Below are 23,957 nucleotides of genomic sequence, written 5' to 3'. Positions count from 1 at the left end.
GTTAGTTTAAACAAAAATGCTTAAATTTGGAAAATTAATTTATTAACGGACTACAATTAAGTATTGGTTGTAAACATAAAACAATAAGCTTTCTATACATCGTTTCCGGTGTACGTATGGTCGATGGGTAAAGCCGCGATATACTCCAGACTTGGTATACACAATTTGGAGTGTTTCTTCATTAAGTGATACCAATTTGTATTGACATTGTTATAATGGAAGTAAGAGCCCCATATTGTAGATACAAGAAAGTGCTGATCCGGATGCCATTGACGATACCCATACACCCCTTCGGCTTCCAATTCTTCACATACCGTCACCGTATCACAGTGAGAATGAATATGAGGTGTATAAATATCTTGTATTAAATTATCTCCTATGTATAGAAATTTCGGCATAGATTTATTTACATGTCTTGACAAAAATTGGTGAAGATCTGTCCAGTTACCTTGAGAATACACGCCTCCTAGTTGTAAGTCATTTAAACTAACAGGAGCTCCTTCTTCATTACCATCAATCCTCAAGAAGTCTCTTCTCATGGTAAAAAATCCCGGTTTTTTGGCAAAACAAACAACAATATCAAAATATTCTTTCCAGTTTGGACCTATAGTATTCAAGGCGGTGTGAGAAGCAAAATCCACGTGAGACCCAGTCAGCAAAAACAACTTCTTCTGTTGGTGTTTCAATTGCCGCAACCATTGTAACAACTGTTCACTACTCTTATGGTAATACAACTCTGGATGAGTTTTCATTTTTGTAAAATATTCCCCCTCTCCAGTCGGAAAATGGTTCCTATTGAACATATTCTGCAAAGCGTCTAAAATATCAACCCACACGTTGTACTTATCTTGCACCATATTTTGTTGCTCATCTATAGCGTCAATCGCTCTTGCAAAAATTAAACTAGCCGCGATGTCAAAATAATCCAGAAGAGTGCGCATTTTTTCCGAGTAGGGTCCGTTCCACGTCGTTAGCGGGTCCTGTACAAAAATATCTGACACTTTCCAGTGTCTGTTGGGGTAGTACGTTTCGATTTCCTCGTCCTGGAGGAACTTGGTGCCGTGTGAAGCTTGTAAAATGTGCCCATCGTTCGCAATTCTTAAAATATTACCGTTTTCGTCGTCCACGATTAACCCTCTGAGGATGAAATTGTGGTCGAAAGGTTGCAACAGGTGCTTTCTCGAGTAGCCTTTTTTTTCCACGAGAAAATTCGCCATCACGCCGTATTCCATTTCAATCATGGCACCTACTTTGTAGCGAGACAGTGTGTTGTCTAAGTCGAACCCAATGCAGTCGTAGTCTGTGAATTTGAACGTTGATAGGGGCTTTTCTGCGGCGTCCATTCTTGTGGTGATATAACGCTGGCTCTTTCTGAGATAAACGAACGATTTTTTGTTAGTACGGTTGAGGGGTAGACTACAAAAGCGTTTTGTACTATAATTCCAGATTCTAAAGGTGTGACTAATTATTTGCGATCGGTTGCCTAAAATTGACATTCCTGTAATCTTTTATCTGATCGAGATTGAAGTGTTCACTTCACTGTTACTGATTTAATGAATGTCGCACTTGTTACATGATAACATTTCGAAAAATGGTTATCAAAGTGGAGCACGATTGAGACAGCTGACCATGACACTTGGACTTTTGAATTCCAACGATTTCCCGCCAAAGTTACAAGCAACGAAATGTAGAAAGCAACAAACAACACTTATTTGGAAATAATAAAACTATATTTTTTAAACAATCAGATAAAATATTGACATGCATCAGTTATTCACGTGGTTTTGGCGACTTTGGTTGGTTTAGTTGGTAGGAGTTTGGTTGGCGTACGTAATCGTGTTACGCGGGAATTTTCAAATTTGAAGTTTTTTTAAACGATTACAACTAGCCTACTAATATTGGTAATTCAACTAGAACTTCATGATTGCATCATATCTCGGGGAAAAAACTATGAAAACACCGCGCTTGACATCAGATGAAAATGTCGAGTCATCATAATCTGCGTGGTTTAACCAGTGGCGTATCATTTGCGTTCTAAAATGGGGGTATTCTAAAAAATATATTTTTATAATTTCTTCAAGAATAAAAAAACTCGTGACACTGTACTCTCATCTTTCTCCTTCTGAAAATTCCTTTTCATTTTTCAACTATTAACGGTTTAGAAGAACCACTTATTTTCAATCATGTGCATACCTATTTTTAACAAAGTGATGCTGGTTGTCACGTGCATTTAGTGACTTTCTAGTTCGATTGATGGCGGTACTGTTGGGACCCGTAATTACTTAACGCGGGTTACTTTTTATTTGAATCGTCTTTATCTATACATATTGAATAAAGTACAAGGGTCAAATTGGTATCTTTTTATTAACCATTTGTTTATAAAAATGAGAAAACATGGTTCAGCAGTTAACACGTCAGTCGCCTTTTACATAATTTGAGCTTTGGCCGCCAACGTGTCTAGAAATAATTAAAACTATTTATTATGAATAGGTTGTTCAGTGTTTCAACAGTACAAGTTATTGTCTGGTAAATAATATTAATTGAAAAATAAAGTCGAGGTTCAGTCAGGTGTTCGTAAATTACATAAATGAAACAAAAAATAATGTATAAATACTGTTTTCATATATTTATTTTAAATTTTTTGGAAATGAAAAGTTGCAAAGATGTTTGGGGACAATTTAACAACTCAGGTAAAATTTTGAAGATTCCTAAACAGAACAAATACAAAACTTAAAAAATAAAGTTATCTTACATAGTTCTATGTTTATAGTAAATGCAAAATTAATTTAAAATGATATGTATCAAATATTACTCAATTTCACAAAAAAAAATCACAAAAAAAAACTAATAATTTAAATAATCATAATAATGCATGTATTTCTCTATAAAAAATTGCCTATATTCACATAATGGAGTGTTTTATGTAACAGCCGGGACTCAAATTGTGTTTCATTCTTGTGCTAGTTTAATAAGTTAAAGCTCCTTTTAAGCGAAAATCGACGTCCCGTAATGAATCTGTTACATAAAACAGTCCTAATATGGTACTTAGAAAATGATTTACCATATTAATAAAATGTATTAAAAATTACTTAATTACTTTATGCTTCAATAAAATAATGTTCGTGGGCTAGTAGAGTACCCCACATATGTCAACTAGCCCACCTATACTCACTCATGGGTATTATTTTACTGAACATAAAAGGCAAATAATAAAATACACCATGTCCACAAAACAGCTGAACAACTTGTACACCTCAGATCAAACCGTAAGTGTGTTTGACAAAATGCAACTTTAAAACATCTTAAGAGACGAAAATTATGCCCTAGCCCTGACAGGGTATTTTTTTAATATTAAAAAAAATTGAGTTTGTACAGTTGGTAACGCTCCTCCGTATGTTTGGTGGACATCTGTATATTATTGAAAAATTCGAGCATCCAGTCACATAAAAATCAATAGTAAAGGAATATTAACATTAGCCCAATGCACCAAATGAAACACTTGAATTTAATCATCATCTTCATCATCATCATAACCGATCGATAGTTGAGAGTCCACACTGTAAATTACACTGAGAGTTACGTTGATGGGTACTACATTTAATATTGCATCACTTGAAAGATTGTCCGATTATTTAATAAAAGTCCACATCGTATGTACACTAGTGCTAGCAAGTAGTTTCGAGAACCATACAGCGGCATGCAGTAAGGCATACTGGTGGCACACTGTTGCAAGCTGGCAGAGAATGCGCTTTCGACGGTGGCGCCACTGCCACTTGGCGGGAATGTGGCGAACTGCGGGCGCTGTTGCACTGGCGTTCGGCACGAGCCAGAATGCCCGAAAGCGCGCGCAGGGCGAGGTGTGGTGAAGGGCAGTACAGAGGCGTAGCGGACTGGCGGGACACCAAGTCCGCTGCCCCGGGCTAGAGCAACTTTTCCTCCACCGAACTTGAGGTTCCGGAACTAAATGTGCAATCGTCCGTGCCCAGCAGCTGTCAGTTGATTAACTCAACATTTACGAATTGTTTAAGTCTTTCCAGGTACACATTATATAACTCCACGTCGTTGTGGCCTGCGCCCTGGAACCAGCACACATAAAACAACAACCAGGTCAAGTTGAGCAGCAGACACCTTCAACGAATTACCAGAAAATTTCATTTTTTATTAACTCACCCTGTAGATGAAAAATTATAATTGTCAACTGCGCCCTTTCCTCCATAACAATAAATAGAGACCAATGGGGATCAGGACGGATATCAGAGTTAAAACGTTAAGCTCCATTCATATTTGTAAATATTCTAAAGATCTGGTTATTAAATCCGGCCATAAAGTCAGTAAAAAAAAACCGTTATCGGAGTAAGCTACCACTAAATAGAAAAACCTCGTTTCATGCATGTCAACCAAATTTTTGGAGTTGCGAAAAAATTTCAAAGCACGGATATGAAAACGACGTAACTTTATGACTAAAGCTACAAAAACCTTTTCGAGAACTCGAAATATTAAGTCGAGTTAAATCTGAAGAGATTTTAATCAAATATGGACAAATAAGAGAGGTAAGACCTTGAACAGAGTTCAAAAAACGAGTGGCTAATCTGCGATTTGGTAGAATTTTAAATTCAACACACTTCTGGATTCTTTAAAGTCTCTAGAAATATTTAACAATAAGAGTAGTATGTTCAACGCATGTGATGATCCCACAACTCACTTCTTTTCTAATCATACGAAAAATAGAGAAAAAATGGGCGAAAGTTATTTCGACAGAACTTCCCGTTTATTTGAAAAAATAAAAAAAAATGCGTTTTTCGTTTTCTGAGAAGATAACGTCTACAAAGTTAAAACCAATGGCGTAAATAACAATCCTGCAGCTTTTTTGACTTGAATTTTTTGATTCTTCAATTTTTCATTTTTTGCTTCTTTAGTTTTCAGAGTTTTCAAGTTTAAATTTTCCGGTTTTCAATTTTCCAACTTTCGAATTTTTCAATTTTTAATTTTTCATTTCTTCATAATTTTCCAATAGCAATTTTTCGTTTAGGTTTTTATTTACTTTATTTTTCCAATTTTTCGATTTTTCAACGTTCCGATTTTATAATTTTTTATTTTTTCAACTTCAGTTTTTAAAATATTTTGTTTCCTCAATTTTTCGATCTGCAGTTTTTCAATGTTCCATTTTTTGTTTCTTCTATTTTTAAATTTCTCAATTTTTTGATTTTCCAACTTGTGGATATTTCGGTTTTTAGATTGCACAATTTCTCGATTTGCAAGTTCACGAATTTTAAATTTTCATTTTTCCAAATTGTCAGTTCTTCAATTTTTCATTTCTACAATCTTTCAATTTGGAATTTTTTGTTTCGGTTTACTATTTTCTTTACTGTTTCAATTGTTCGGTTTTTCAATGTTATTTTAAATTTTAATTTTACAGCTTTGGAATTTTTCCATTCTTCAATTATTGGATTTTAACTTTTTCATTTATTCCATTTTTCAATTTTTCTATTTTTAATTTTTCAATTTTTCAATGTTACAGTTTTTCTAAAGATTCTATAATTTTTCTATTTTATTATTTTTGGGTTTTCCAATTTTTTCGATTTTTAGTTTTTCCATGTTTTAATTTTTTGTTTCTTCAGTTTTTTGATCTGCAATTTTTCGATTTTCCACTTTTTCGATTTTCAACTTTTACAATAAAAAAAAAATGATAGAATGACAGACGGACGGAAATGTAAAAGCAGAGAGTCGGCCGACGAACTCGATTACAATACTTCCTAAGTAAAAAGGTGGTACAGAAAATGTTCTCTACATATTTACACATATAACCTTGGATCAGTCCTTAAACGTCTTGATCATGCTAATTTTCTCATGGACACATGAAATCTGTCGAATACAAGATAAAAAAATAAAAAAAAACGCCCCCACTTGAAGTAGTTTTTAAAATAACGTTATCGAATCTTCCTTGGACTAATTATATTAATTTTGATGGCAACAATGTAGTACAATGTTACTGTGTAATTCCAATAAAGATTTTTTGAATATATTTGTGATGACGTCATCAATTTTACGAAAGGGATGAATAAATAAAAATTTTTAAAGCACGATAAATTCGTCACAATTCTTTAACACAGGAGAATCGATAAATTTTAATTTCAAGCAAAAAATAAGACTGATTCAGGCAAATGACAAACCCTCCAAGAAAATAAGAGGGCGGGTGGGCGGGGCTAATACTTGTCAAGATAAGGCTGATTTTGCCAAATGGCAAGAAAAAAATTGGTCGAAAGTTATTTCGACAGAACTTCCCTCGCCCCTGAAAAAATAATAAAACAAACACAGCTTTTTCGAAAAATTATAAAATTTGATTATGCGAACTTAATTTTTTTATGAGAACTCTTATAAATTAAAATAAGGATATGTATGTAACGTTAAAGTAAATGTAAAGAACAGTGCTGGACATACGTTCCAAATAAGTTTTTCCTTAACAAAATTTTGTGATGACGTCATCAACATTATACACTTACATCACTTTGAATAGGTGCAGTGTAATACTAATGATAAAAATATTGTATTCCCAAATTTTGGGGAAACGGAATGACTCATTCATTAATTTTTGACTTACCCTGTACAAGAAATTGAAAAACTTTTAAACAATGATAAATCACAAGTATATTTTTTACACATTTTGGATAGTGTTTATTCGGCAAAATTTTTATATGACGTCATAAATTTTTTGGGCGCGTATAAACTAATAAATTTTGCTTGACGATTTACCACGAACACGATAACCTTAAAATATTTACAAGATTTCAGAGTAATCGGTTTTGAACTTTCAAAGTTATATTGCAAAATATTGTTATTCAGTTTGGATTTTTTCAAAAATTCTGAATGAAAATTTGACACGGATTCACACACCACAAGTGTATCTTATTTTATAAAACTAAAAAAAAACTTGATTATAAATTTTGAAGATGACGTCATCCCATTGGTGGTGGGGATGATTAGCCAAATTTTAATTAGCATTTAACCATCCACAGTCCTAATATACATACAAAATTTGACAACAATCGGTTCAGTAGTTACGGAGATTACTACAGACAGACAGATGGAAACGGGAGACCACTTTTTTCGTACTCCAGAGGTCATGACACGTCGAGAAAATAGTACTTGCTAAGATAAAACTGATTTTGGCAAATCACATAGCCTCTAAGAAAAGAGAGGGTGGGTGGGCGGGGCCATTACCTGCTAAGATAAAACTGATTTTGGTAAATGACATACTCTCTAAAAAAAGAGAATGTGGGTGGGCGGGGCTAGTACCTGCTAAAGTAAGACTGATATTGGTAAATGATATACTCTTTAAGAAAATTGAGGGCGGGGGCTAGTATCTGCTAAGATAAAACTGATTTTGGCAAATGACATACCCTCTAAGAAAAGAGAGGGTGGGTGGGCGGGGCCAGTACTTGCTAAGAAAAGACTGATTTTGGCACATTCTTTTAGTTTTGATAAGTACACTATACTTATATTTCTGCTTTATTTGTAACAAGAAATAATAATAATAAAAATGGATACAGACACCACACAGACAGACAGACAGACAGACAGACGGAAACGGGAGACCACTTTTTTCGTACTTTATACGTCATGGCACCTCGAAAAAATATGAAAGTGGCAATTCGGCCGATGGACTCGATGACTATACTTCCTTAGCTTACGCTCAGGAAGTAATAAAAGGCGGGTGGGCGGGATAGTACTTGCCAAGATAAGACTGATTTTGGGAAAGGACGTACTTTCTAAGTACACAAAACTCACTTGACATCCACCTTGTAAAACTTTTATTACTTAAGCGGCTCAAGCCAAAGTACCCTTATAAGTCAAATTGGCTATTGTATAACTTAACTCAGTTCACATATACCTAGTAAAACTTTACAGCTCCATTATGGCAACAATGGACAGTAATAATCCTTGCGGTTTGGGTCCATTTTAAGGTTTAAGCTGCTTAGGTCATAAAAGTTTTACAAGGTGTGTGTCAAATGAGTTTTGTATACTTGCAAAGATAAAAGTGACTTTGGCAAAGGACGTAGTTTCTAAAAAGAGAGAGGGTGGGTGGGCGGGGTTAGTACGTGCTAAGATAAGAGTGATTTTGGCAAATCACCTACTCTCTAAGAAAATAAAGGGCGGGTGGGCGGGGCTAGTACTTGTCAAGATAAGACTGACTTTGGCACATTCTTTTAGTTTTGATAAGTACACTATACTTATGTTTCTGCTTTATTTGTAACAAGAAATTCCTCGAAAGAGTTGGACAAAGAAAGAAATGGTGCCATCGTTAAACACAAAAAAGATAATTATTCTAAAAAAGCGATGACAGATCAGATGGAATATTGTGCAGAATAGACTGCTAAAAAAATCATTTAGATCACTATGCTCAAGAACATGGACACTGTTAGTTCAGGAAATGATGTTTCTTAAAAATCAATCATAATTAAGAGATACCTACCCATTACCTACCAATGGAAACGAAAAAGTTGCACCAATCAACGACCAAGATATGGAATTAAATAATTCTTTAAATAATAAATATATTAAAACAAATACATAAAAAAATAATGAAATAATTTCCCGTTTCCGTTCGTCGTGTGTGTCGATTTTTATTGAACACATGATCTCGAAAAGTACCGATTGTTGTCAAATTTTAGATGTGTGTTACGAATAACGCGTACATGGTAGAACACTAACCAAATTTTCTCTATCCCTAAAAATTTTGAGGAAATGATTTATTGATTTAAAAAAATATATAATACTGAAATATCATTAACGTTGCAGCTCGAAGCACTTTAAACGTTCTGGTAGGGACGATCAAACAAACTTTGATTAGGGTTTTACCATGTAAACAATATTCGTGACTGATGGAAACTGGACCTACTTTTCCATGTTCTAGAAGCTATGACACGCCCTTTGGGAATAAAACGTACAATTGGCCCCTTGAGAGACTAAATTTCTTGTGTTTATGCTGTGCCGTAATTTTTTTACATTATTTGGCACTGCTGTTCCTTTGTGACGAACACGTAACATTAAAAAATTGTGCAAACTGATTTTAAAAATAAGTAGCGTCAGTATTTAGAAACAGGAAGCGGCAGCGCAATTCATGTGATTATTTACGCTCAATATCTCCCCAAAGAAGCACGATATTGCCTATAAAACATCTGAGACAGACGCTACGAGTGAAAAATCCGTATTTTCTGACGTAATTAATTCTTAATCTGAACTTAAAATTTCATATTTGTTCATTAGCTTTGTTAGTACGCGCTTCTGCAGCTCTCTGGGTAATTTAAACCTGGAAAATGAGCATATTTTGTAAAATACGTAATAATGAGCACCAAATTTCTAATTATTAAAAAAAATACTATGGATAATTTTCGGACTTACGCTAACTTCTCTGCTGTAGGAACTACTTGATCAAATTAAAGCTCCAAACAATAAAGCTGTCCAAAGCTCGAAGCTAATAAACCTTATCAATAATAGAATCAGGGATTGTGGCAAAAGTGACGTAATGCCAATCCGTAATTAAATTTTACGATGCATATTTATGCGCTCGTTTCTTGGAACGTTTGAAACGAATGACACGATTTTCTCAATTTATTTTGCAAAATAAAATTTAATATGCACGCGGTTTTATTAATAAAAATTGCGACATTCGCAGCCACAACGGAAAACTGTTTTTGCTTCTCCCTGTACACGAAATTTCCATAATTGTCTTTTTTGCGCCGATAAGTCGACAAACTGAACAATCAGTTTTTAATTATGCTTGTCCACGAGATTAAACTAGCGTTGTAATTTCAAATGGAAATGTATTTTTTTCGTAACACAATCTCGACTCTAATGACTCACATTCATCATTCAGATACGACACGCAAATTAAAAAATAATTGCGAACAACTACTTATTTTATTTTGACGTGTCGTGTACATTACTGCAGCTGTGTACACAAAGTCGTGTCTACAGTTATCATTTTGAAGGTGTCGCCGCTCATGGCCTAATAAAATCACTCTCTAAAAAACAATTACCTCAACCCACAACGGCTCGACAGCTCTTGGGCACTTTTCGAAAATGGTAAGCCCATGGGAAAAGTCTATAACTTCATCTTCAGTACCGTGAATAACTAAGGTTGGCGACATGACTTTGGGAACTTTATCAATACTGAAAAAAAAAATATCTTTGAGAATTCATATTCGTAGTAACGATAATATTTATCTGTTCGTGCACCCACATGAAAAATCTATCTAGTGGGTGATAAATGAAACGAATGGAAATAAATATCAGAATATGCTTGACACAGATTAAATGGCAACAAAGCGATTGTTAAAAATAGAAGATACCAGGGATGCTAAACTCCATTAAAAATATCTCCACTAATGTTTCGGAATTCCACTGCAAAAAATATTTCTAAAGATATATATAAAGAATATTGCACGCAAATAGACCGGCGGCGCGATGTTGTCAAATCTATCGCGTTATCCGGAAGGAAAACGAAAGGCCGGAATTCTGCGGAAGTCCCATTTACTAATTATACGGTGCAGAATTGCAAGACGGCACCAATTACGATAACGATTACATATCAATAACGCGTGGAAACACCAAATCTTTTACTTATCGGTGCGTTGGAAACAGAAACGCGTCAATATTTAAAAATAAATGTCGGAGCCACTGGCCTATTGTATGATAATCGATAGGCAAACTGAAAGTGAAAAACGCTCGCTCGATTAGGCGAAAAAAGTTGATTGCGACAGTCGTAAAACCATTTCCGGTTGTGTAATTCAGCTGAATTTAAATTTCTTTCCTTTTTTTTCTCGACGGATAGAAGAGGGTCGTCAAGTGACCCTTGCGGAACTCTGAACTGGGGCGATTAGGAGCGACTTTCGAGACGTTTCGAGTGCCGGATAAGGTACTATCGGTGGAAATACTGATAAGAGAGAGCAAATTATCGATTACGATCTAAAAAAAGCTGTTTCTTTGACGATGGTTGTTATAAACTAGAAATGTCAATACATGGTTGTGTAAGCTGATTCATCGACCTCTAAAGAGGCGAAAAGTTTGACAAGTTGGCCAAAAGAGGTTTCGCTGTGGGTTTCACGTCGACGATCAATTATGGACTTTGATCATGACTTACATTTTCTGATATTTATTACATACGTAGGGTTCTAATTACCAAAACAGTGCGATTTGTATTCATTGTTTTAATCGACCTTAGCCGATATGGAAATTTCGCCACGTACTTCTGCCAATATGAACATTGCCGACATTTCAATACTCTGATTAAGCGCCAAAAATGTTAATTGATTGAGGCGAGCTGGAATTTCTGATGAAACGACGAAAAAACCATGGGGGTTTGAAAAATTGATGAGTTATCGCGGTTTATTGACACTTTTGAATAACGCAGCGTTATGGATTAATCCTTTGTGTGTTTAACTAAGGGTTAGGTGAATAATTCAACCAAGTATCCAACAAAGAACAAATTATTGATTGCTTTTGTTAAACACGTGTTTGTCTGAAAGTGCTAATCAGCATCAGGTATTAAAGCGGTATCAGCAGCTTAGTCCTGCTGGTTTAGCGCTTTAATTTCCGCCGAATCAAGCGGAAAAACGAAATGAGGAAAAAGCTGTCGATGGAATTGAGGTTAGCACACACAATGAATGAAAATTGTTTACCTGGGAAAGGCATCAAAAAACCAGGTTCTCTTGGTATTGGGGAAGGCAACTCTCATACCCGACATTAGAGGCGAATGCAAAATGACAGCCCCCACTTCGTATCGAGCTGCTAGGTCCACAGTGGGGACCGTGCCGATACTTTGGCCGTAAAGGATGATGTTTTCGGGGCTGATTCCGTACCGAGTTCGAAGGGCCTGCCACGCGGCGTCGATGTCGGCGTAGAGGTTCTTCTCAGAGGGCTTTCCGGCGCTGACTCCGTAACCGGAGTAATCATAACTAAATATGTTACAGTTAATTCTTGAGCCTAATCCTAGGTAAAAACTGCTCATTTGTCCGAGATCGACGGCGTTTCCATGGGAAAACAATATAGTAAATCTGGCAGTATTACTACATCTAACGAACAAACAGGCAATTCTATTCCCTCGATTCGTTCTAGTGTAAAATCCCTCGACGTTTTCTTTTTCTCTTTCTGAGTATTGCCATTCTGCTCGATCCGTCAGGGTAAAACTACACTTTCCATTCTCGTCTGAGACGAATTCGTAAGTTGGTTCTGGGGGTAAAAATGCCAATTTTGCTGCTATTCTGCTTGGGCAAGGTGGACAACAAAACAGACAACACAACTCACTAAAACTCAAACCGTTCATTTTTAATTAATACAACTCTAACTAAACTAAATTAACTTTTAAAACTAATATAATAACTGTTTATACAGCAATTAATCTAAGAAACCTAGGTGCTCATTGTTGACAACGCCATTTTAAAGGCATGTCCACAACCACCAACAACCGCACAGAGACGTGACGTCAAAATTGACACCTATTTGACAGAACGCACCCGAAAAACCACAAAAAAACAACAGGAGTCATATTAAACCATTTTATTCACAACTACAACCCATAAAATACTACAATAAATTAAAAATTGAATTTTTACACACATTTTAAAACTTTTATAAGTAGGCAACTAACAATACTCCTATTTATGAAAATACAGTTGTGTGATTGTGACTTCCAAAACTTCGCCAATCACAGCGTGGTCCAGATAATAACCCACCAGTGAATTTAAAGGAATATTCAACACGAAATTAAAAATTTAGATACATTAAAACTAAAAATACTATTATATTTTAAAAGAAAGTATGTTCTTAATGACTTCTTCCATGCACGAGTGGTGATTCTCTGGGTGCAGAGGGCGTCATTAGACGTTCCTCATCAGAATAACCATCTAAAATAATATTTTAATGTATTATTCAACTTTTTATTAATAAAACTGAGTACCATCAGAGTAATAACTGTCGCAGGATTCAAATTCCATTATGATATCCTCGTCGTCGTCGTCGTCAGACCATGAAACTACAAAAATGACATAATACTGATACTAATCTTGATATAAACGTTTTCTAAGAATGGAACATGGTTTAAAAAATTCAGATAATTACGAAAGATATTTAAGTAAGTATTCAAAACACATTGCCTGTTAGTGATAACGATAATTCTGTTTACTACTCATACTCACATTACTTAAACAGATATACACTCAAGAATGTCAACATATTATTAACGTAATTACATTTTTAATACTTTAACATAAAATACACTGTGTGTCACGAAAAAGAAGCAATTTTTCATCGACAATAAAAATTTAAAATTCTGATTAAGACTGCAATTTTTCGTTATATTTTGCTTGCGACATACTTACATCATGTCCTTGAAACTATAATAGTTTCAGAATTCCAAAGCTAATTTTGTGGATACTGTGCTTAAAAAACGTCAAAGAGGTTTACGCTTTTAGATATTTTACCGAATTAATAATACTTTTGGACAACTTTTAGAAAAAAACTTGTATGCAACAACGAAACGATTATTGTAATTTCATAAATCGTAAGATTGTATTGATGGGTAGATCAGAGATACGGCGTTTTCAGATTTTATTTCCTAGAGAACAGCTCCTTTATTAATTTAATATTGTTACACAATTAAAACTAAGTTTAATGACATATTTAGTATACAATAGTAAATGCATAGAGTCTGTTATGGCCCTAATTTTCTGTTTTTAATTACAATGCTACTATTTTTTTTCTAGAAAAATAAAAGTACTTGTCATTCTCTGTACGACTTTTTAAATATTATCACAAACTTATTGTCACCTTAAGATGGTACAATTAAACATTCTAAAGTATAACAAAAATAAATCGTTATTTACACATAGATACACAGTTGTTTTCCCAATATATCTTCACACTTTAAAATAAACTCATCTGTGGTGTACCTATGCAATAAACGTAACAAAAAAAGTGAAAATAATATAAAAAACCATTTCACCAACATTAACAAAATGGAGGATTGCAGGACCGAGTTATAAACTGCCATAAAACATTTGGCTTTATTTTTGTGTATTCATATTTCATTATCAATATCAAATATAAGAGAGCTATAGTCCGGAAAACAAAATTTGAGACGCCTCATATATTTCATGCTTTATTATATACTTTTACGATAATTTTCTTTATACATTTTTCGGCGTTTTATAATTTACTTTGGCAATATGTTGACTAATAAAAAAAGAGTACAAGACGGTTATCTCTTAAATATTAGCACAAGATTTTGAAAGTGTTTTATACGTAGGTGACAACAGTATCAAGTGAAAATAGATAGGTTTTAAAAAGCAATCACTTTAAAAGTATCTCATTGGTTTGAGTTCCAAATTACGGAAAATGCTAAAAACTTGTATCAAATAAATGATGAAAGCAGAAAAGTTCGAAAATTTGTAAGTCTTTAATACTATTGTCGTCTAGACTGCTTATAATACACTACTTGCCATTATTAGTGGTCCAGAATCGCTTGATGACGCTGTATATAATACCCATTTCAAACACTGGCACTTTTACAACCAAAAATAAAGCAACAACCGCTTAATAAAACGTTCTGCAATCAAATGACCGTCTTGGTAGATTCAATTGCTAATAATTCATTAGTCATGAAGCAGATATCTCAAGTTTAGCATTCTGTTTAGGTATAAGTTACTTAAAACAAACCTGTAAAAATTTCCATTAAAAAATCTGCAACAGTCACGAAACAAACCAAAATTTAACCATTTTTTACCATTTCTTTGTAAAATAATTTGTAATTTATCATTAAAATCGTAATCACTAAAGGAAACCATGTCCTTCTTGAAACACAGCTTTATTAACTCAGATCCAGAAAAGGTACATCTGACAAAGTAAGAAACATTATGAATAATGAAACAAAACGAAATGAAATGAATAGGAAACAAAACGAAACAAAAATACAAAAGAACTAAACCAGAAAAATACAAAAAATTTAACTTTGATCCATCAAGAAGAAATCATTGATATTGCTGCTAGAATCTTTCTGGATTGAATCAAATATCTGCGCTAACTCAGGAGAGGTCTTGATAATGGTGACGAATTCATTCAGATGTTGATTTTTATCTGAAACATAAGTCTTAGAAAAATTAAACACCCGCGAAACGACTTACCAGCATCGGGAATGCTTAACAATGCGACAACAGCCCTCAGGGCACTTCTTTTCAGTTCGTCTTGTTTCTCATACTCTTGTTTCACAGAATTAGCTTTGACTTTCATAGTACATGTACTTTTCAAAGGCTCCACAAGTCTATCTAGACCTACGGAACCCATCAGACTTAAGTCACTTTATACGTGATTACTTACTTTGGAGAACAGCACCGGGACATATTTGAGCTAATCTAGATACCATTAGGTAGGTTAACATCTTAATGTCATAATGATCCTTAAGGCCTAGTTCCACATGATTAATAAACTCGAATATATTAATTCTATCCAAACACGAATCCAGCAACGTGTACATGCATTCAAATGCGGCTTTGCGCAAGTCCAGACCATCGTCAACAGTATGCTTAAATGGACCCATCTCCACTTCGCGAATCAATTCTCGCTAAAATCCAGCAATTAGTGACTAACTTAGCTTAAACGACAACTACCTTAATATTAGTTTCCGCGTACAACTGGGGTAACACGGTATCAAGTAAATCTCTAATCAAAGATGGCTTGTTATGAGCGGCCGAATTGAATGCAACCAGAGCAACTCTTCGGACGTTCAAGTCACTATCTTGCATCGCATTTAAAAACTCACCAATGCATTGACGCAACAGCGGGTCGATAGAAACCGGCTACAACAAAAAGATTGATTACCGCAATCTTACGGTTTTCTACAATTCTACAAACCTGATCAGAAATTGTGAATTTGATCGCCGTGACGATCGTAGTACGCATTAACGGCGAGCTAGAACCTAGTGATTCTTGCAGTTTCGGCAGGAGATGAGTGGGATCGATCAGGGTCAATTTTCCCAAACACTCTGAAACTACGTTACGTGTACCCTCCTCCTGGCTCTCGCAGTGTCGATACAAGGTATCCCAGATAGCAGGAACAAAAGGCAACAGCTGTTGGATACCCTCAGGAGATGATGATAAGCAAACTATCACCTCTTTGAGCGAATGGAGAAGCAGATATTGTCGTCTAGGCTCATGCTCGTCCTCAGTCAATATAAATGGAAGATACTGTTGTAAGTTACCGATGGCGATACTACCAAGGGCATAGCTAGCTGCCGACTTTACTTCTTCTGAAACGGAGAAGAACGCTTCAGAGATGATTTGTTCGAGGTTCTCGAAACTAGTCAGGTCTCTGCAAAGTCGCTATGATTATTGATGTTTTTGTAAGTGTGTGATGTTTACATTTCGCGGCCTATTTCGCCGACGACGAGCAAAGTGAAGATCTTCTGCGAATCGTGACGAGCAGTCGGGATTTCGTTGATGAACTGGGGCACGATTTGTAAAGCTTGGTGTTGCATAGTTACTGTAATGGCAGCTACGCATTTGGCTAAGGAATAGTAAGCTTGTTTGTGGATTGGTACGTCACCGGCTCCTGCACCCTGACTGACGGTGATTGGTTGAATCAAGAATTGTAGTAAATCGTTGTAAGACAATCCTGGCAGATTGCACTGGACAAGGGTCTTGAAGAAGTCCAGCATCGAATTGAGGGCAGATCCTACAAATAGAACTCACGAGGCTGAAACACAATAAAAAAAAACGTACCTTGCAAAAGTGGGGACTTAACCAAAACCAAAATCTGTGGGAAAATATTGTTTGGAAGATCTTGAAGAGCACGAGGGTGGTACTCTGCGATTGATTTCAATATAACCAGAGTATATTGAGCTATATGTAAGTCAGACTCGTCGAGTAGCGGCGGTACTTCAACAATGACGTGCTGCAAAAGCTCCACATACATATAGACGTGGTAATTCTTTATCAAGCAGTCAAGTAGTTGCAAAGTACTCAGCTTCAAAGCTCTTTGGTTCTTTCTCAGGAACAACCCCAAGATCGGAATAGCTTCATCCTAAACACAAACACGTAAATTTTTGCTTCCAGAATCAAAGAAAAAAGTTACCAAGATGGGTAATTCAATCCCTAAAGGCGACCCAGCAATTTTTGTCAAAGCTTTCACTGTCGTCAATCTCGTAATCTCGTTCCTTAATCTATCCAGAAACAAAGGAAGACAAAACGGCAATTCGCTCCCTAAGTGATCTCCCAAATTACAAATCACTTGTCCCATCGTCGAAATCGCCTTTTCTTTAACCTCTTGGTCAATATCAGCAGTTTTCAATCTCATCAAAGTACAAATATAGATATCTTTCACGAACGGCGTGAAATCAAAATTCAGTTCTTGGTTCAACGGTCTGATGACCTTCACCAGCTCTTTTAGCACACTGAGAGCCTCTGCAGTAATTTTATAAAAACTATCTCCAACATTGTTAATCACAGGAGGCAAAATAATGTTAATGTGTGGATGAAAAACTTCCGGTGGATGTGACGTTAACAGACAGAATATGAACGACAATCCGTCGATTTTCATATTGCTGCTACCGTTCTTTTCGCTCAGCGAAAACAAAATACCGGGCATGAGGTCGCCGATATGATTGGTTAAAGCGCCAGGTAGCACGTGACATAATTCCTTGAGGAGTTGGAAACAGTCTTGCCTGGTTTTCACGCTTTTTTCTTTCATTTGGGTCTGGACTCCTCGCACTATTATTGGAACTTGCTGCTGGAGGAGGTAGATGGGCATTTCTTCCTGTTCCATGGAATTCGGGTCTATGTTCACGTTCATAGTTGCTTTCGTTTGACGAAGCAACGCAATGTAGGCGCGGAAAATGTCGGATTTCACGTTTTCTTCTCTCTCTGAAGAGAGCAAAGAGTTTATTTTTACAAGTGCAAAAATATTTTAAGAACTATGTCAAGCTTGTGATTTGTTTGTTGTAGCGAACTATGACTTGTTTTTTTTTATACAGCTAACGCTAAATATAAATTTAATTAATCAAAAAAAAGCTAGGTAAGAGTTTGCGTTTCAAACCAGTCCTTTTTAGTGGTTTTTTTTATTTGGTATCTTGTGGCATTGAGTTTTTCAATCATCGATAATTCGGTGGAAAAATAAAAATGTCTTCAAATACCATAAATGTTCGACTATGTGCTACTGACTATTTACCATTAACAATAACACTAGTTTACAAATTTAAAGTTTTTTTCATATCCAAAAATAAAAAAAATATTTTCTACTTCTAAATTACTTACTGGTAACAAATCCAAAAACGGATAATTCCTATCACGTCAGGTTTTTTCATAAATCCAAAATAATGAACTTTGCTTTACCTTCACGTTAGTGTTAAACTGATTCATGTTAATGCACCATTGTCGCATAAAAAATGTCTTCGAAATCGTGCAAAGTAAGTGCAAATCAGTTTTGTTACGTTTGTGGTAAAATTATAGTACTTAAAGCGGGAAGACCTGTTCAAATATGTTTAAAAAGAACGTATCAAGGTTTTTGGGACGAAAATGTGTTACTGTTGGTCTATTATAAGGGAAACTGACAGTACTGCCAATAAAAGAAACGCTAGTGTTAATCATTTTTAATTTTCACTCATAATGTTTATAATATATACTGGGTGTTGCTTTTATTTGATACAACCCCTGTAACTTCCTTATTCTTAAAGATAAACCTGTATTTCTTTGAGCAAATTTGTATCATTTTAAAAAATCTTTGTGAGGCCAACCTCACATTTTTATTATCATTTCCCCTAGAAAAATCAAAAGGAACCACTTATTCTAAAATCAATACTTGAAAAATTTTAAATCAACATTGATGACAATCTAGTAGCTTGAAAAATTGACTCATGTTATTTATTTACGTAAATGATCTTTTAAAATGATACACATTTGCTCAAAGAACTATATATTCATATATATTTAAAAATAAAAAAATTACAAGACTTGTATAAAAGAAAAGAAATACGGGGTATGTTTATATAAATATCTCAAAAACCTGACATGATGGATTTTTTCTGCTTTCAGATTTCAATTTCCCGAACCCAAATCCTTTAGATTCAACTATTTTTGTCTTTGGATATAAAACCTTGTAAACTAGTGTAATCACTGAACGAATCACTTCTGGACAAATCATGTTACAAAAAACTTACCTAAATAATTTTTCTTTCAAACTGTTGTTGACAATTACGACAGTTACGACCCGGGAGATACGATAAAATAAGTATTTTCTGAATTACTCGAGCACAAGATATCAAAATAAAAGAGAAAAAAATCAACAAAGGCTCGCAATTCTGTTGTCACATTTAAAAACAATTTTAATTTGAATTGACTAGTTACGTAAATCAACAAGACTTTTGGGATTGAAGGGGATTTTTAAGGGTTATTTACTTACCATTTTACGGCCAGGTTTTGCACTTCTCCGTTTTTGGAAGAAAATATGCAACATTCGAATAACTTTTTTTTTCAAAATCATTCAAGATTGAAACATTAATTTTTTATAAACCAAAAAACATATTTAAACCAATTTTTTTTTAAACATCTGGTATTGTAAATGGTCCAATCACGTTTACTAATTAATTTTTTTTTAATATTCTCAAGTGAGAAACTGTAGTTTCTTTTTGTTTTGGGACATAATAATTATAGAGGACCAACAAAAAAAAAAAAAAGCAGCAATATAAAAATGGGAAAAGTTGGGGTGATTCTTGACAAAAACGAATGAACATCAGATTTTTTGGACTTACCTTTGAAACGAGAGATCAGCACTGGAGACAAAACTCTATAGAACTCTGCTAATAATTCATGTCGGGTACAAATAATAGATTCCAGACATTTAGCAGCTGCTCTTCTAACTTTCCAGCTCATGTCGTCATCATCGCTATACTCATCGTTCTCTTCTTCCTCCTCGTCATCATAGGCCCCCATGGCCTTGTCATCCCCATCTTCATCATAATTATAATTAGGATCGTGAGTCATGTAATTCAGGCACAACTCGGTGATCTGTAAAGTCACCTAAGTCCAACTGTAAAATTTGAAACAAAATACCTACAGCACTAATTCTTGATGTGATTTCTTTAGGGCACCTATTAATAAAGCTCTCGAAAGCTTGCAAACAAAACTCTCTAGTCTCATCATCATCAACACTGCTCCACATCTGAATTAAAGGAACAAACTTCTCAATGTGTTCTCCAAATTTATGGCCAGATTGGCGGCTAAAATTCCAGTAGTCAAAATTCGCTAAACCCGATTTTTTTCCACTTACCACACTGCAGCCACGCACTGTACGTAAGTTCTTATTTGCGAATTTTTAGTGTCAGTTCTCATCCCGTTGTAGAGGTGTTCGATGAGTTGATTGTACAGTTGTTGGTTACATGAAAGAACCAAGTTACTGCAGGCAGCGATGGTGCGTTTGCGCACTGCTTGACGTTGTGAACACAATTGAGGTAAAAGAGCGTTTATAATTTGTTGGTGATGTGGGGTCAACACGTTTCCAAAACGGTATAACAAGTCAGTAACTATGTCTAAAGCTTCCAGCTGCACAGAGACATCGTCTTGCTAAAACGAGAGAAAAAAAAAAGAAAATTCGAAAGACGATAATTCGAGAAAAATACTCTTTCGATTGCTGAGCTCAACCTGCCGGTGATTCGCTTGCAGATGTTCCCTGATAGGCCTCCTGGAGCTTGCGGTAATTCGGCAATTACTGTTTTCAGACCAATACTAGATATATCTCGTAATTGTTCCTTGTCGGAAACCATGTTAGTACAAAGAGCTTCCACAATGGTCTCTACTTGGAACTCTTTAACTTTATTGACCAGCGGCCCAAGACTACAAGACGGTGTTGAAGGGGGATTTCGACTATTATTTACTTACCATTTCACGGCCAGGTTTTGTACTTCTCCGTTTTTGTCCTCTAGAAGTTTAAGTAACATTCGAACGACTTTGCGCTCAGAATCATCATCTAACTTAATGCTGTCTTTTTGTAATTCGGCCATCAAGTCATTCGTGGCCATAAAACGAAAATCTTTGTCAGATGATTGCATCTAGAAATGGGCTTTTGTACTTTTTTCGTGAGAATTTTGTGTATTTACAAACCTTCTCAAGAAGATTGGCAATCTGGTACGAAACGCTAGCCATGCCTGAAGCGCCGTCTACGAGGTCGGTCACGATCTCGCCAACTCTTTACAAGAAAAATATTAAATAAATTTAATTGAATCTTGATTTATATGAGCATTGCAAGTGGCTTTTTTAGGTTATAGTAATGGAAATGTAAATAAGTGGCCCTGTATGTTGTTTTTCGTAGATTTCTTGCATACATAAATCACAATTATCACTAGTGGGATGAAACTAACCAGAAAATCACATTAACACCACTAATAAAATCACAAATAACAAAAATTTTGGATATTTTATTATACAATTGCATATATCTATCCACCACAGTGAATGACAACTTCAGATGCCGGGCTGCCAACCGTATTTATTTTTACACTTGCCGAAATGATTTGACAGATTTTTTCGGACATACGCACAATTTTAACTCTCGAAATGACTGCACTGTCTCAACCACGAAAACGCTTCTTGCATTTTTATTTTTAGTTTAATTCTTTGAAAAATATTTAACTGAGAGAGCGAGACAGAACACAGTGGCGTGCGTTAATCTCGCGGAGTCAATAGCCACAAAAATAACAACTTCAGTAAAAAACCATCACCATCAACAAAACGCCAATAGTCATGTACGACAATTAATACTGAATTAATAACAATTACGGACAATTTTCATATCAAAAAAATTAAGTCCTGCGCATGCGCCCCCCTGTGTTGACATTTGACAAGCTGGAAAATTGAAGCTTCGCGCACACAACTCAGCGCAACAAGAGTGTAAGCATGTACTTACTCAATTCGTTCGAGAGCCTCCTGGAGTTCGTCCAACCTCACACCTCCAGCTCCCGAGCGAACCTCTTGAATAACCTCCGGGGATACTCCTACCAGAGCCCTCACCATCCCGCTTTGCTCATCCGTAGAGGCACCCTCCTCCGCCTTCGGAGGCCCTTCCTCTTCATCGTCAAAAATGTCCAGGGGGAAGTCGCCCCCCTCTGGAACATCCCCGTTCCAGAGCCAGGCTCCCACCCCCCTGCCATTCTCGACAGCCTCCTCAATTCTCTGTTGCTCGTCTTCCGAATCAGACATGATAATCAAATCGGGCGATTCTGACTCACTAAACAATAATAAACTTTGAAAAAAAAAATTCACTTTACCGACGCCATTTGCCCTTCTAGAACGTTTGCACAGCCACCTCGGTACCTAATGTAAAGCGTCGATTTTTTTATCCTAAATTAAAAATTGTTATCCCTGAAGAGTCGAAAATACGGATTTCTGCATGTCGTGTTGGTGTTTTCGATGATGGGGAGAGTTTTAAGTGGGTTTTGAAACTTTTTTTCATGTGGGGGACGCGCCGGTGGCGGCGAGTCGATTTTCGTAAAATCGAAGTCGTTGGGTGAAAATTTTTTATGGAAAATGTTAATTAGCATCTCACCTGAGTGATTCTATCGGTTTTGGGTAGTTTTGACGCACTTTGATGAAGATTTTTCAAGAAGAAAAAATCCACAGACGCTCTGCGCAGCTTCGCTTCTCGAAAAGGCCAATATGGCGGCCACCGCGTCCCTTGTACTCACTTGATTTTTTTGAGGATTGAGATTTGTCACGTAGGCAATTCGCGAAGCGGGAAAATTGCAAATTTAAAAAATTGATTTCTTAATTAAGGGTGGGTTTTTTATTTTGATTGAGTATGTAGCTCGTAATGTAAGAGTGACTTAAAGAGACACTTTGTGGTCCTTTAAGAGCCGCCACTGCTTTGCAGTGGTGTGGCAAGTTATTTTTAATTATTGTGTATTGCTGGTTGCATACTCTACATTGTAAAACGTAATTATTTTACAAATTTGGCTTTATATTTGTTTTAAGAATGTTGTAAATTACTCTAGTGTGGATAATGCAACAAATTATCACCCTCTTGTGGTGAAACACAGTCTCATCTGTGTCATATTTAACATGAATAATTCTCTCTCTATCTCTTTCTCTGTCGTTTCGGTGAAAAGGTAGAATAAATAAGAATCCAACTTTGCATTCGTCCTTTATTTTTCAAGAGTCTTATGTTTTTAAAAATATAACAGTCCTTATGTACAGTTAAAATGAGTACTACAATTCGATTATTATTATTATTCATCATCACTATACACAGCCACTTTGACATTTTTGTCAGCGCTATGAGCACTCTTTAGATTTAAATGGAAGTAGTGGGACTTTTGCCGTTTCCTCAACTTAAATATCTGCCAAATTAAATGTAAAACTATTAGGACTATTATTACAATTAACATTATAAATACTCTAATGTACCAGGTATTGGATAACATGGTAAACGCTACTGACCGGGGGTAACAAAAGTTTTCGCTGTCAGAATTTGATATGAGTATGGCATCCGGGAAACATTCGGTACATTGGTAGTCTACAGGTCCTGTACACTTTTTGCAAGTGTAGTGACAAGGTAAACAGACGTTGGTGTTGTTCTCGGGAGCTAAGTCTTCAGTTTCGGATTTTTCGCTGGTGGAGATTGTCAAGTTGTAGAAACCATCAGGACAAGTTTTGATGCAGTGACCGTTATGAAGGAACAGATTTTCTGGACATCCTGAAAATACTACTGTATTACTCATGCCAGGATAAAGGAAGACAGAAATGAAAAGAAACTAGTGCTATCTACAACATATGTAAAACAAAAAAAAATCTGACAACAATTTTAACACAAAAATAAAAAACATGCAAATTAACTGACAAACTTGGGGTTGTGGACTTACCTAAGGTAATTAAGGCTTCATTGTTGTTGATACGGCAATTGTTGTTATGGGAATGATTTACTG

The 23,957-nt window shown here is 35.6% G+C and overlaps 4 protein-coding genes and 1 long non-coding RNA gene across 7 annotated transcripts in view; all 5 read right to left on the bottom strand.

The window, feature by feature from the left end:
* Positions 1-25: 25 nt before the first annotated feature.
* On the bottom strand, positions 26-1,915 carry LOC135141594 (5'-nucleotidase domain-containing protein 1). 2 transcript variants are annotated; one of them, XM_064072833.1, is made up of 2 exons: positions 1,536-1,915; positions 26-1,483 (listed from the first exon to the last, which is right to left on the bottom strand). In XM_064072833.1, the coding sequence occupies exon 2, from the start codon at positions 1,341-1,343 to the stop codon at positions 93-95; it is 1,251 nt and encodes a 416-aa protein (XP_063928903.1). In that variant the 5' UTR covers positions 1,344-1,483; positions 1,536-1,915; the 3' UTR covers positions 26-92. The 2 variants fall into 2 exon arrangements, with proteins under 2 accessions (XP_063928903.1, XP_063928904.1); XM_064072834.1 differs by having other exon boundaries at positions 1,541-1,915.
* A 430-nt stretch (positions 1,916-2,345) lies between these two features.
* On the bottom strand, positions 2,346-12,451 carry LOC135141414 (alpha/beta hydrolase domain-containing protein 17B). Its single transcript, XM_064072486.1, has 3 exons — positions 11,679-12,451; positions 10,038-10,170; positions 2,346-4,076 (listed from the first exon to the last, which is right to left on the bottom strand). The coding sequence occupies exons 1-3, from the start codon at positions 12,320-12,322 to the stop codon at positions 3,993-3,995; spliced, it is 861 nt and encodes a 286-aa protein (XP_063928556.1). The 5' UTR covers positions 12,323-12,451; the 3' UTR covers positions 2,346-3,992.
* An 89-nt stretch (positions 12,452-12,540) lies between these two features.
* LOC135141252 (uncharacterized) lies at positions 12,541-14,695 on the bottom strand. The gene is made up of 3 exons (XR_010282363.1): positions 14,496-14,695; positions 12,956-13,030; positions 12,541-12,902 (listed from the first exon to the last, which is right to left on the bottom strand). It is a non-coding gene; the product is annotated as an uncharacterized LOC135141252 (long non-coding RNA).
* A 149-nt stretch (positions 14,696-14,844) lies between these two features.
* Positions 14,845-22,022, bottom strand: LOC135141251 (cullin-associated NEDD8-dissociated protein 1). Of its 2 annotated transcripts, none has more exons than XM_064072178.1 (15): positions 21,944-22,022; positions 21,142-21,226; positions 20,920-21,089; positions 20,661-20,874; positions 20,312-20,604; positions 20,099-20,261; positions 19,794-20,049; positions 17,123-17,910; positions 16,771-17,071; positions 16,411-16,723; positions 15,904-16,360; positions 15,660-15,848; positions 15,370-15,613; positions 15,177-15,323; positions 14,845-15,129 (listed from the first exon to the last, which is right to left on the bottom strand). In XM_064072178.1, exons 2-15 carry the CDS (start codon positions 21,181-21,183, stop codon positions 14,999-15,001), a joined length of 3,708 nt encoding a protein of 1,235 aa, XP_063928248.1. In that variant the 5' UTR covers positions 21,184-21,226; positions 21,944-22,022; the 3' UTR covers positions 14,845-14,998. The 2 variants fall into 2 exon arrangements, with proteins under 2 accessions (XP_063928248.1, XP_063928249.1); XM_064072179.1 differs by lacking the exon at positions 21,944-22,022 and adding an exon at positions 21,399-21,744.
* A 1,141-nt stretch (positions 22,023-23,163) lies between these two features.
* Positions 23,164-23,957, bottom strand: part of LOC135141794 (furin-like protease 1) — a 109,934-nt gene continuing 109,140 nt past the window's right edge. Inside the window, exon 11 of the mRNA XM_064073243.1 lies at positions 23,164-23,728. Coding sequence (XP_063929313.1) covers positions 23,262-23,728 — 467 coding nt within the window. The 3' untranslated portion in view covers positions 23,164-23,261. The remainder of the gene's footprint in view (positions 23,729-23,957) is intronic.

The sequence above is a fragment of the Zophobas morio genome, unplaced genomic scaffold, assembly GCF_036711695.1.
Source record: "Zophobas morio isolate AGI-343-1 ecotype UQ-CSIRO unplaced genomic scaffold, CSIRO_AGI_Zmor_V1 ptg000044l, whole genome shotgun sequence".
NCBI lineage: Eukaryota > Metazoa > Arthropoda > Insecta > Coleoptera > Tenebrionidae > Zophobas > Zophobas morio.
This window is presented reverse-complemented; position numbering and strand designations above follow the sequence as displayed.

What these genes read in the sequence shown, in the direction of transcription:
- LOC135141594 (XM_064072833.1), bottom strand. Translation starts at nt 1,343, where the DNA reads ATGGACGCCGCAGAAAAGCCCCTATCAACGTTCAAATTCACAGACTAC.
- LOC135141414 (XM_064072486.1), bottom strand. Translation starts at nt 12,322, where the DNA reads ATGAACGGTTTGAGTTTTAGTGAGTTGTGTTGTCTGTTTTGTTGTCCA. An exon ending in TTTTTTGATGCCTTTCCCAG is followed by an intron (nt 10,171 to 11,678) that starts GTAAACAATTTT and finishes TTTTTTTTTCAG; the next exon opens with TATTGATAAAGTTCCCAAAG. An exon ending in TCGAGCCGTTGTGGGTTGAG is followed by an intron (nt 4,077 to 10,037) that starts GTAATTGTTTTT and finishes TGCTGGTTCCAG; the next exon opens with GGCGCAGGCCACAACGACGT.
- LOC135141251 (XM_064072178.1), bottom strand. Translation starts at nt 21,183, where the DNA reads ATGGCTAGCGTTTCGTACCAGATTGCCAATCTTCTTGAGAAG. An exon ending in CAGTGCGTGGCTGCAGTGTG is followed by an intron (nt 20,262 to 20,311) that starts GTAAGTGGAAAA and finishes CTGGAATTTTAG; the next exon opens with CCGCCAATCTGGCCATAAAT. An exon ending in GCTGATCTCTCGTTTCAAAG is followed by an intron (nt 17,911 to 19,793) that starts GTAAGTCCAAAA and finishes TGCTCTCTTCAG; the next exon opens with AGAGAGAAGAAAACGTGAAA.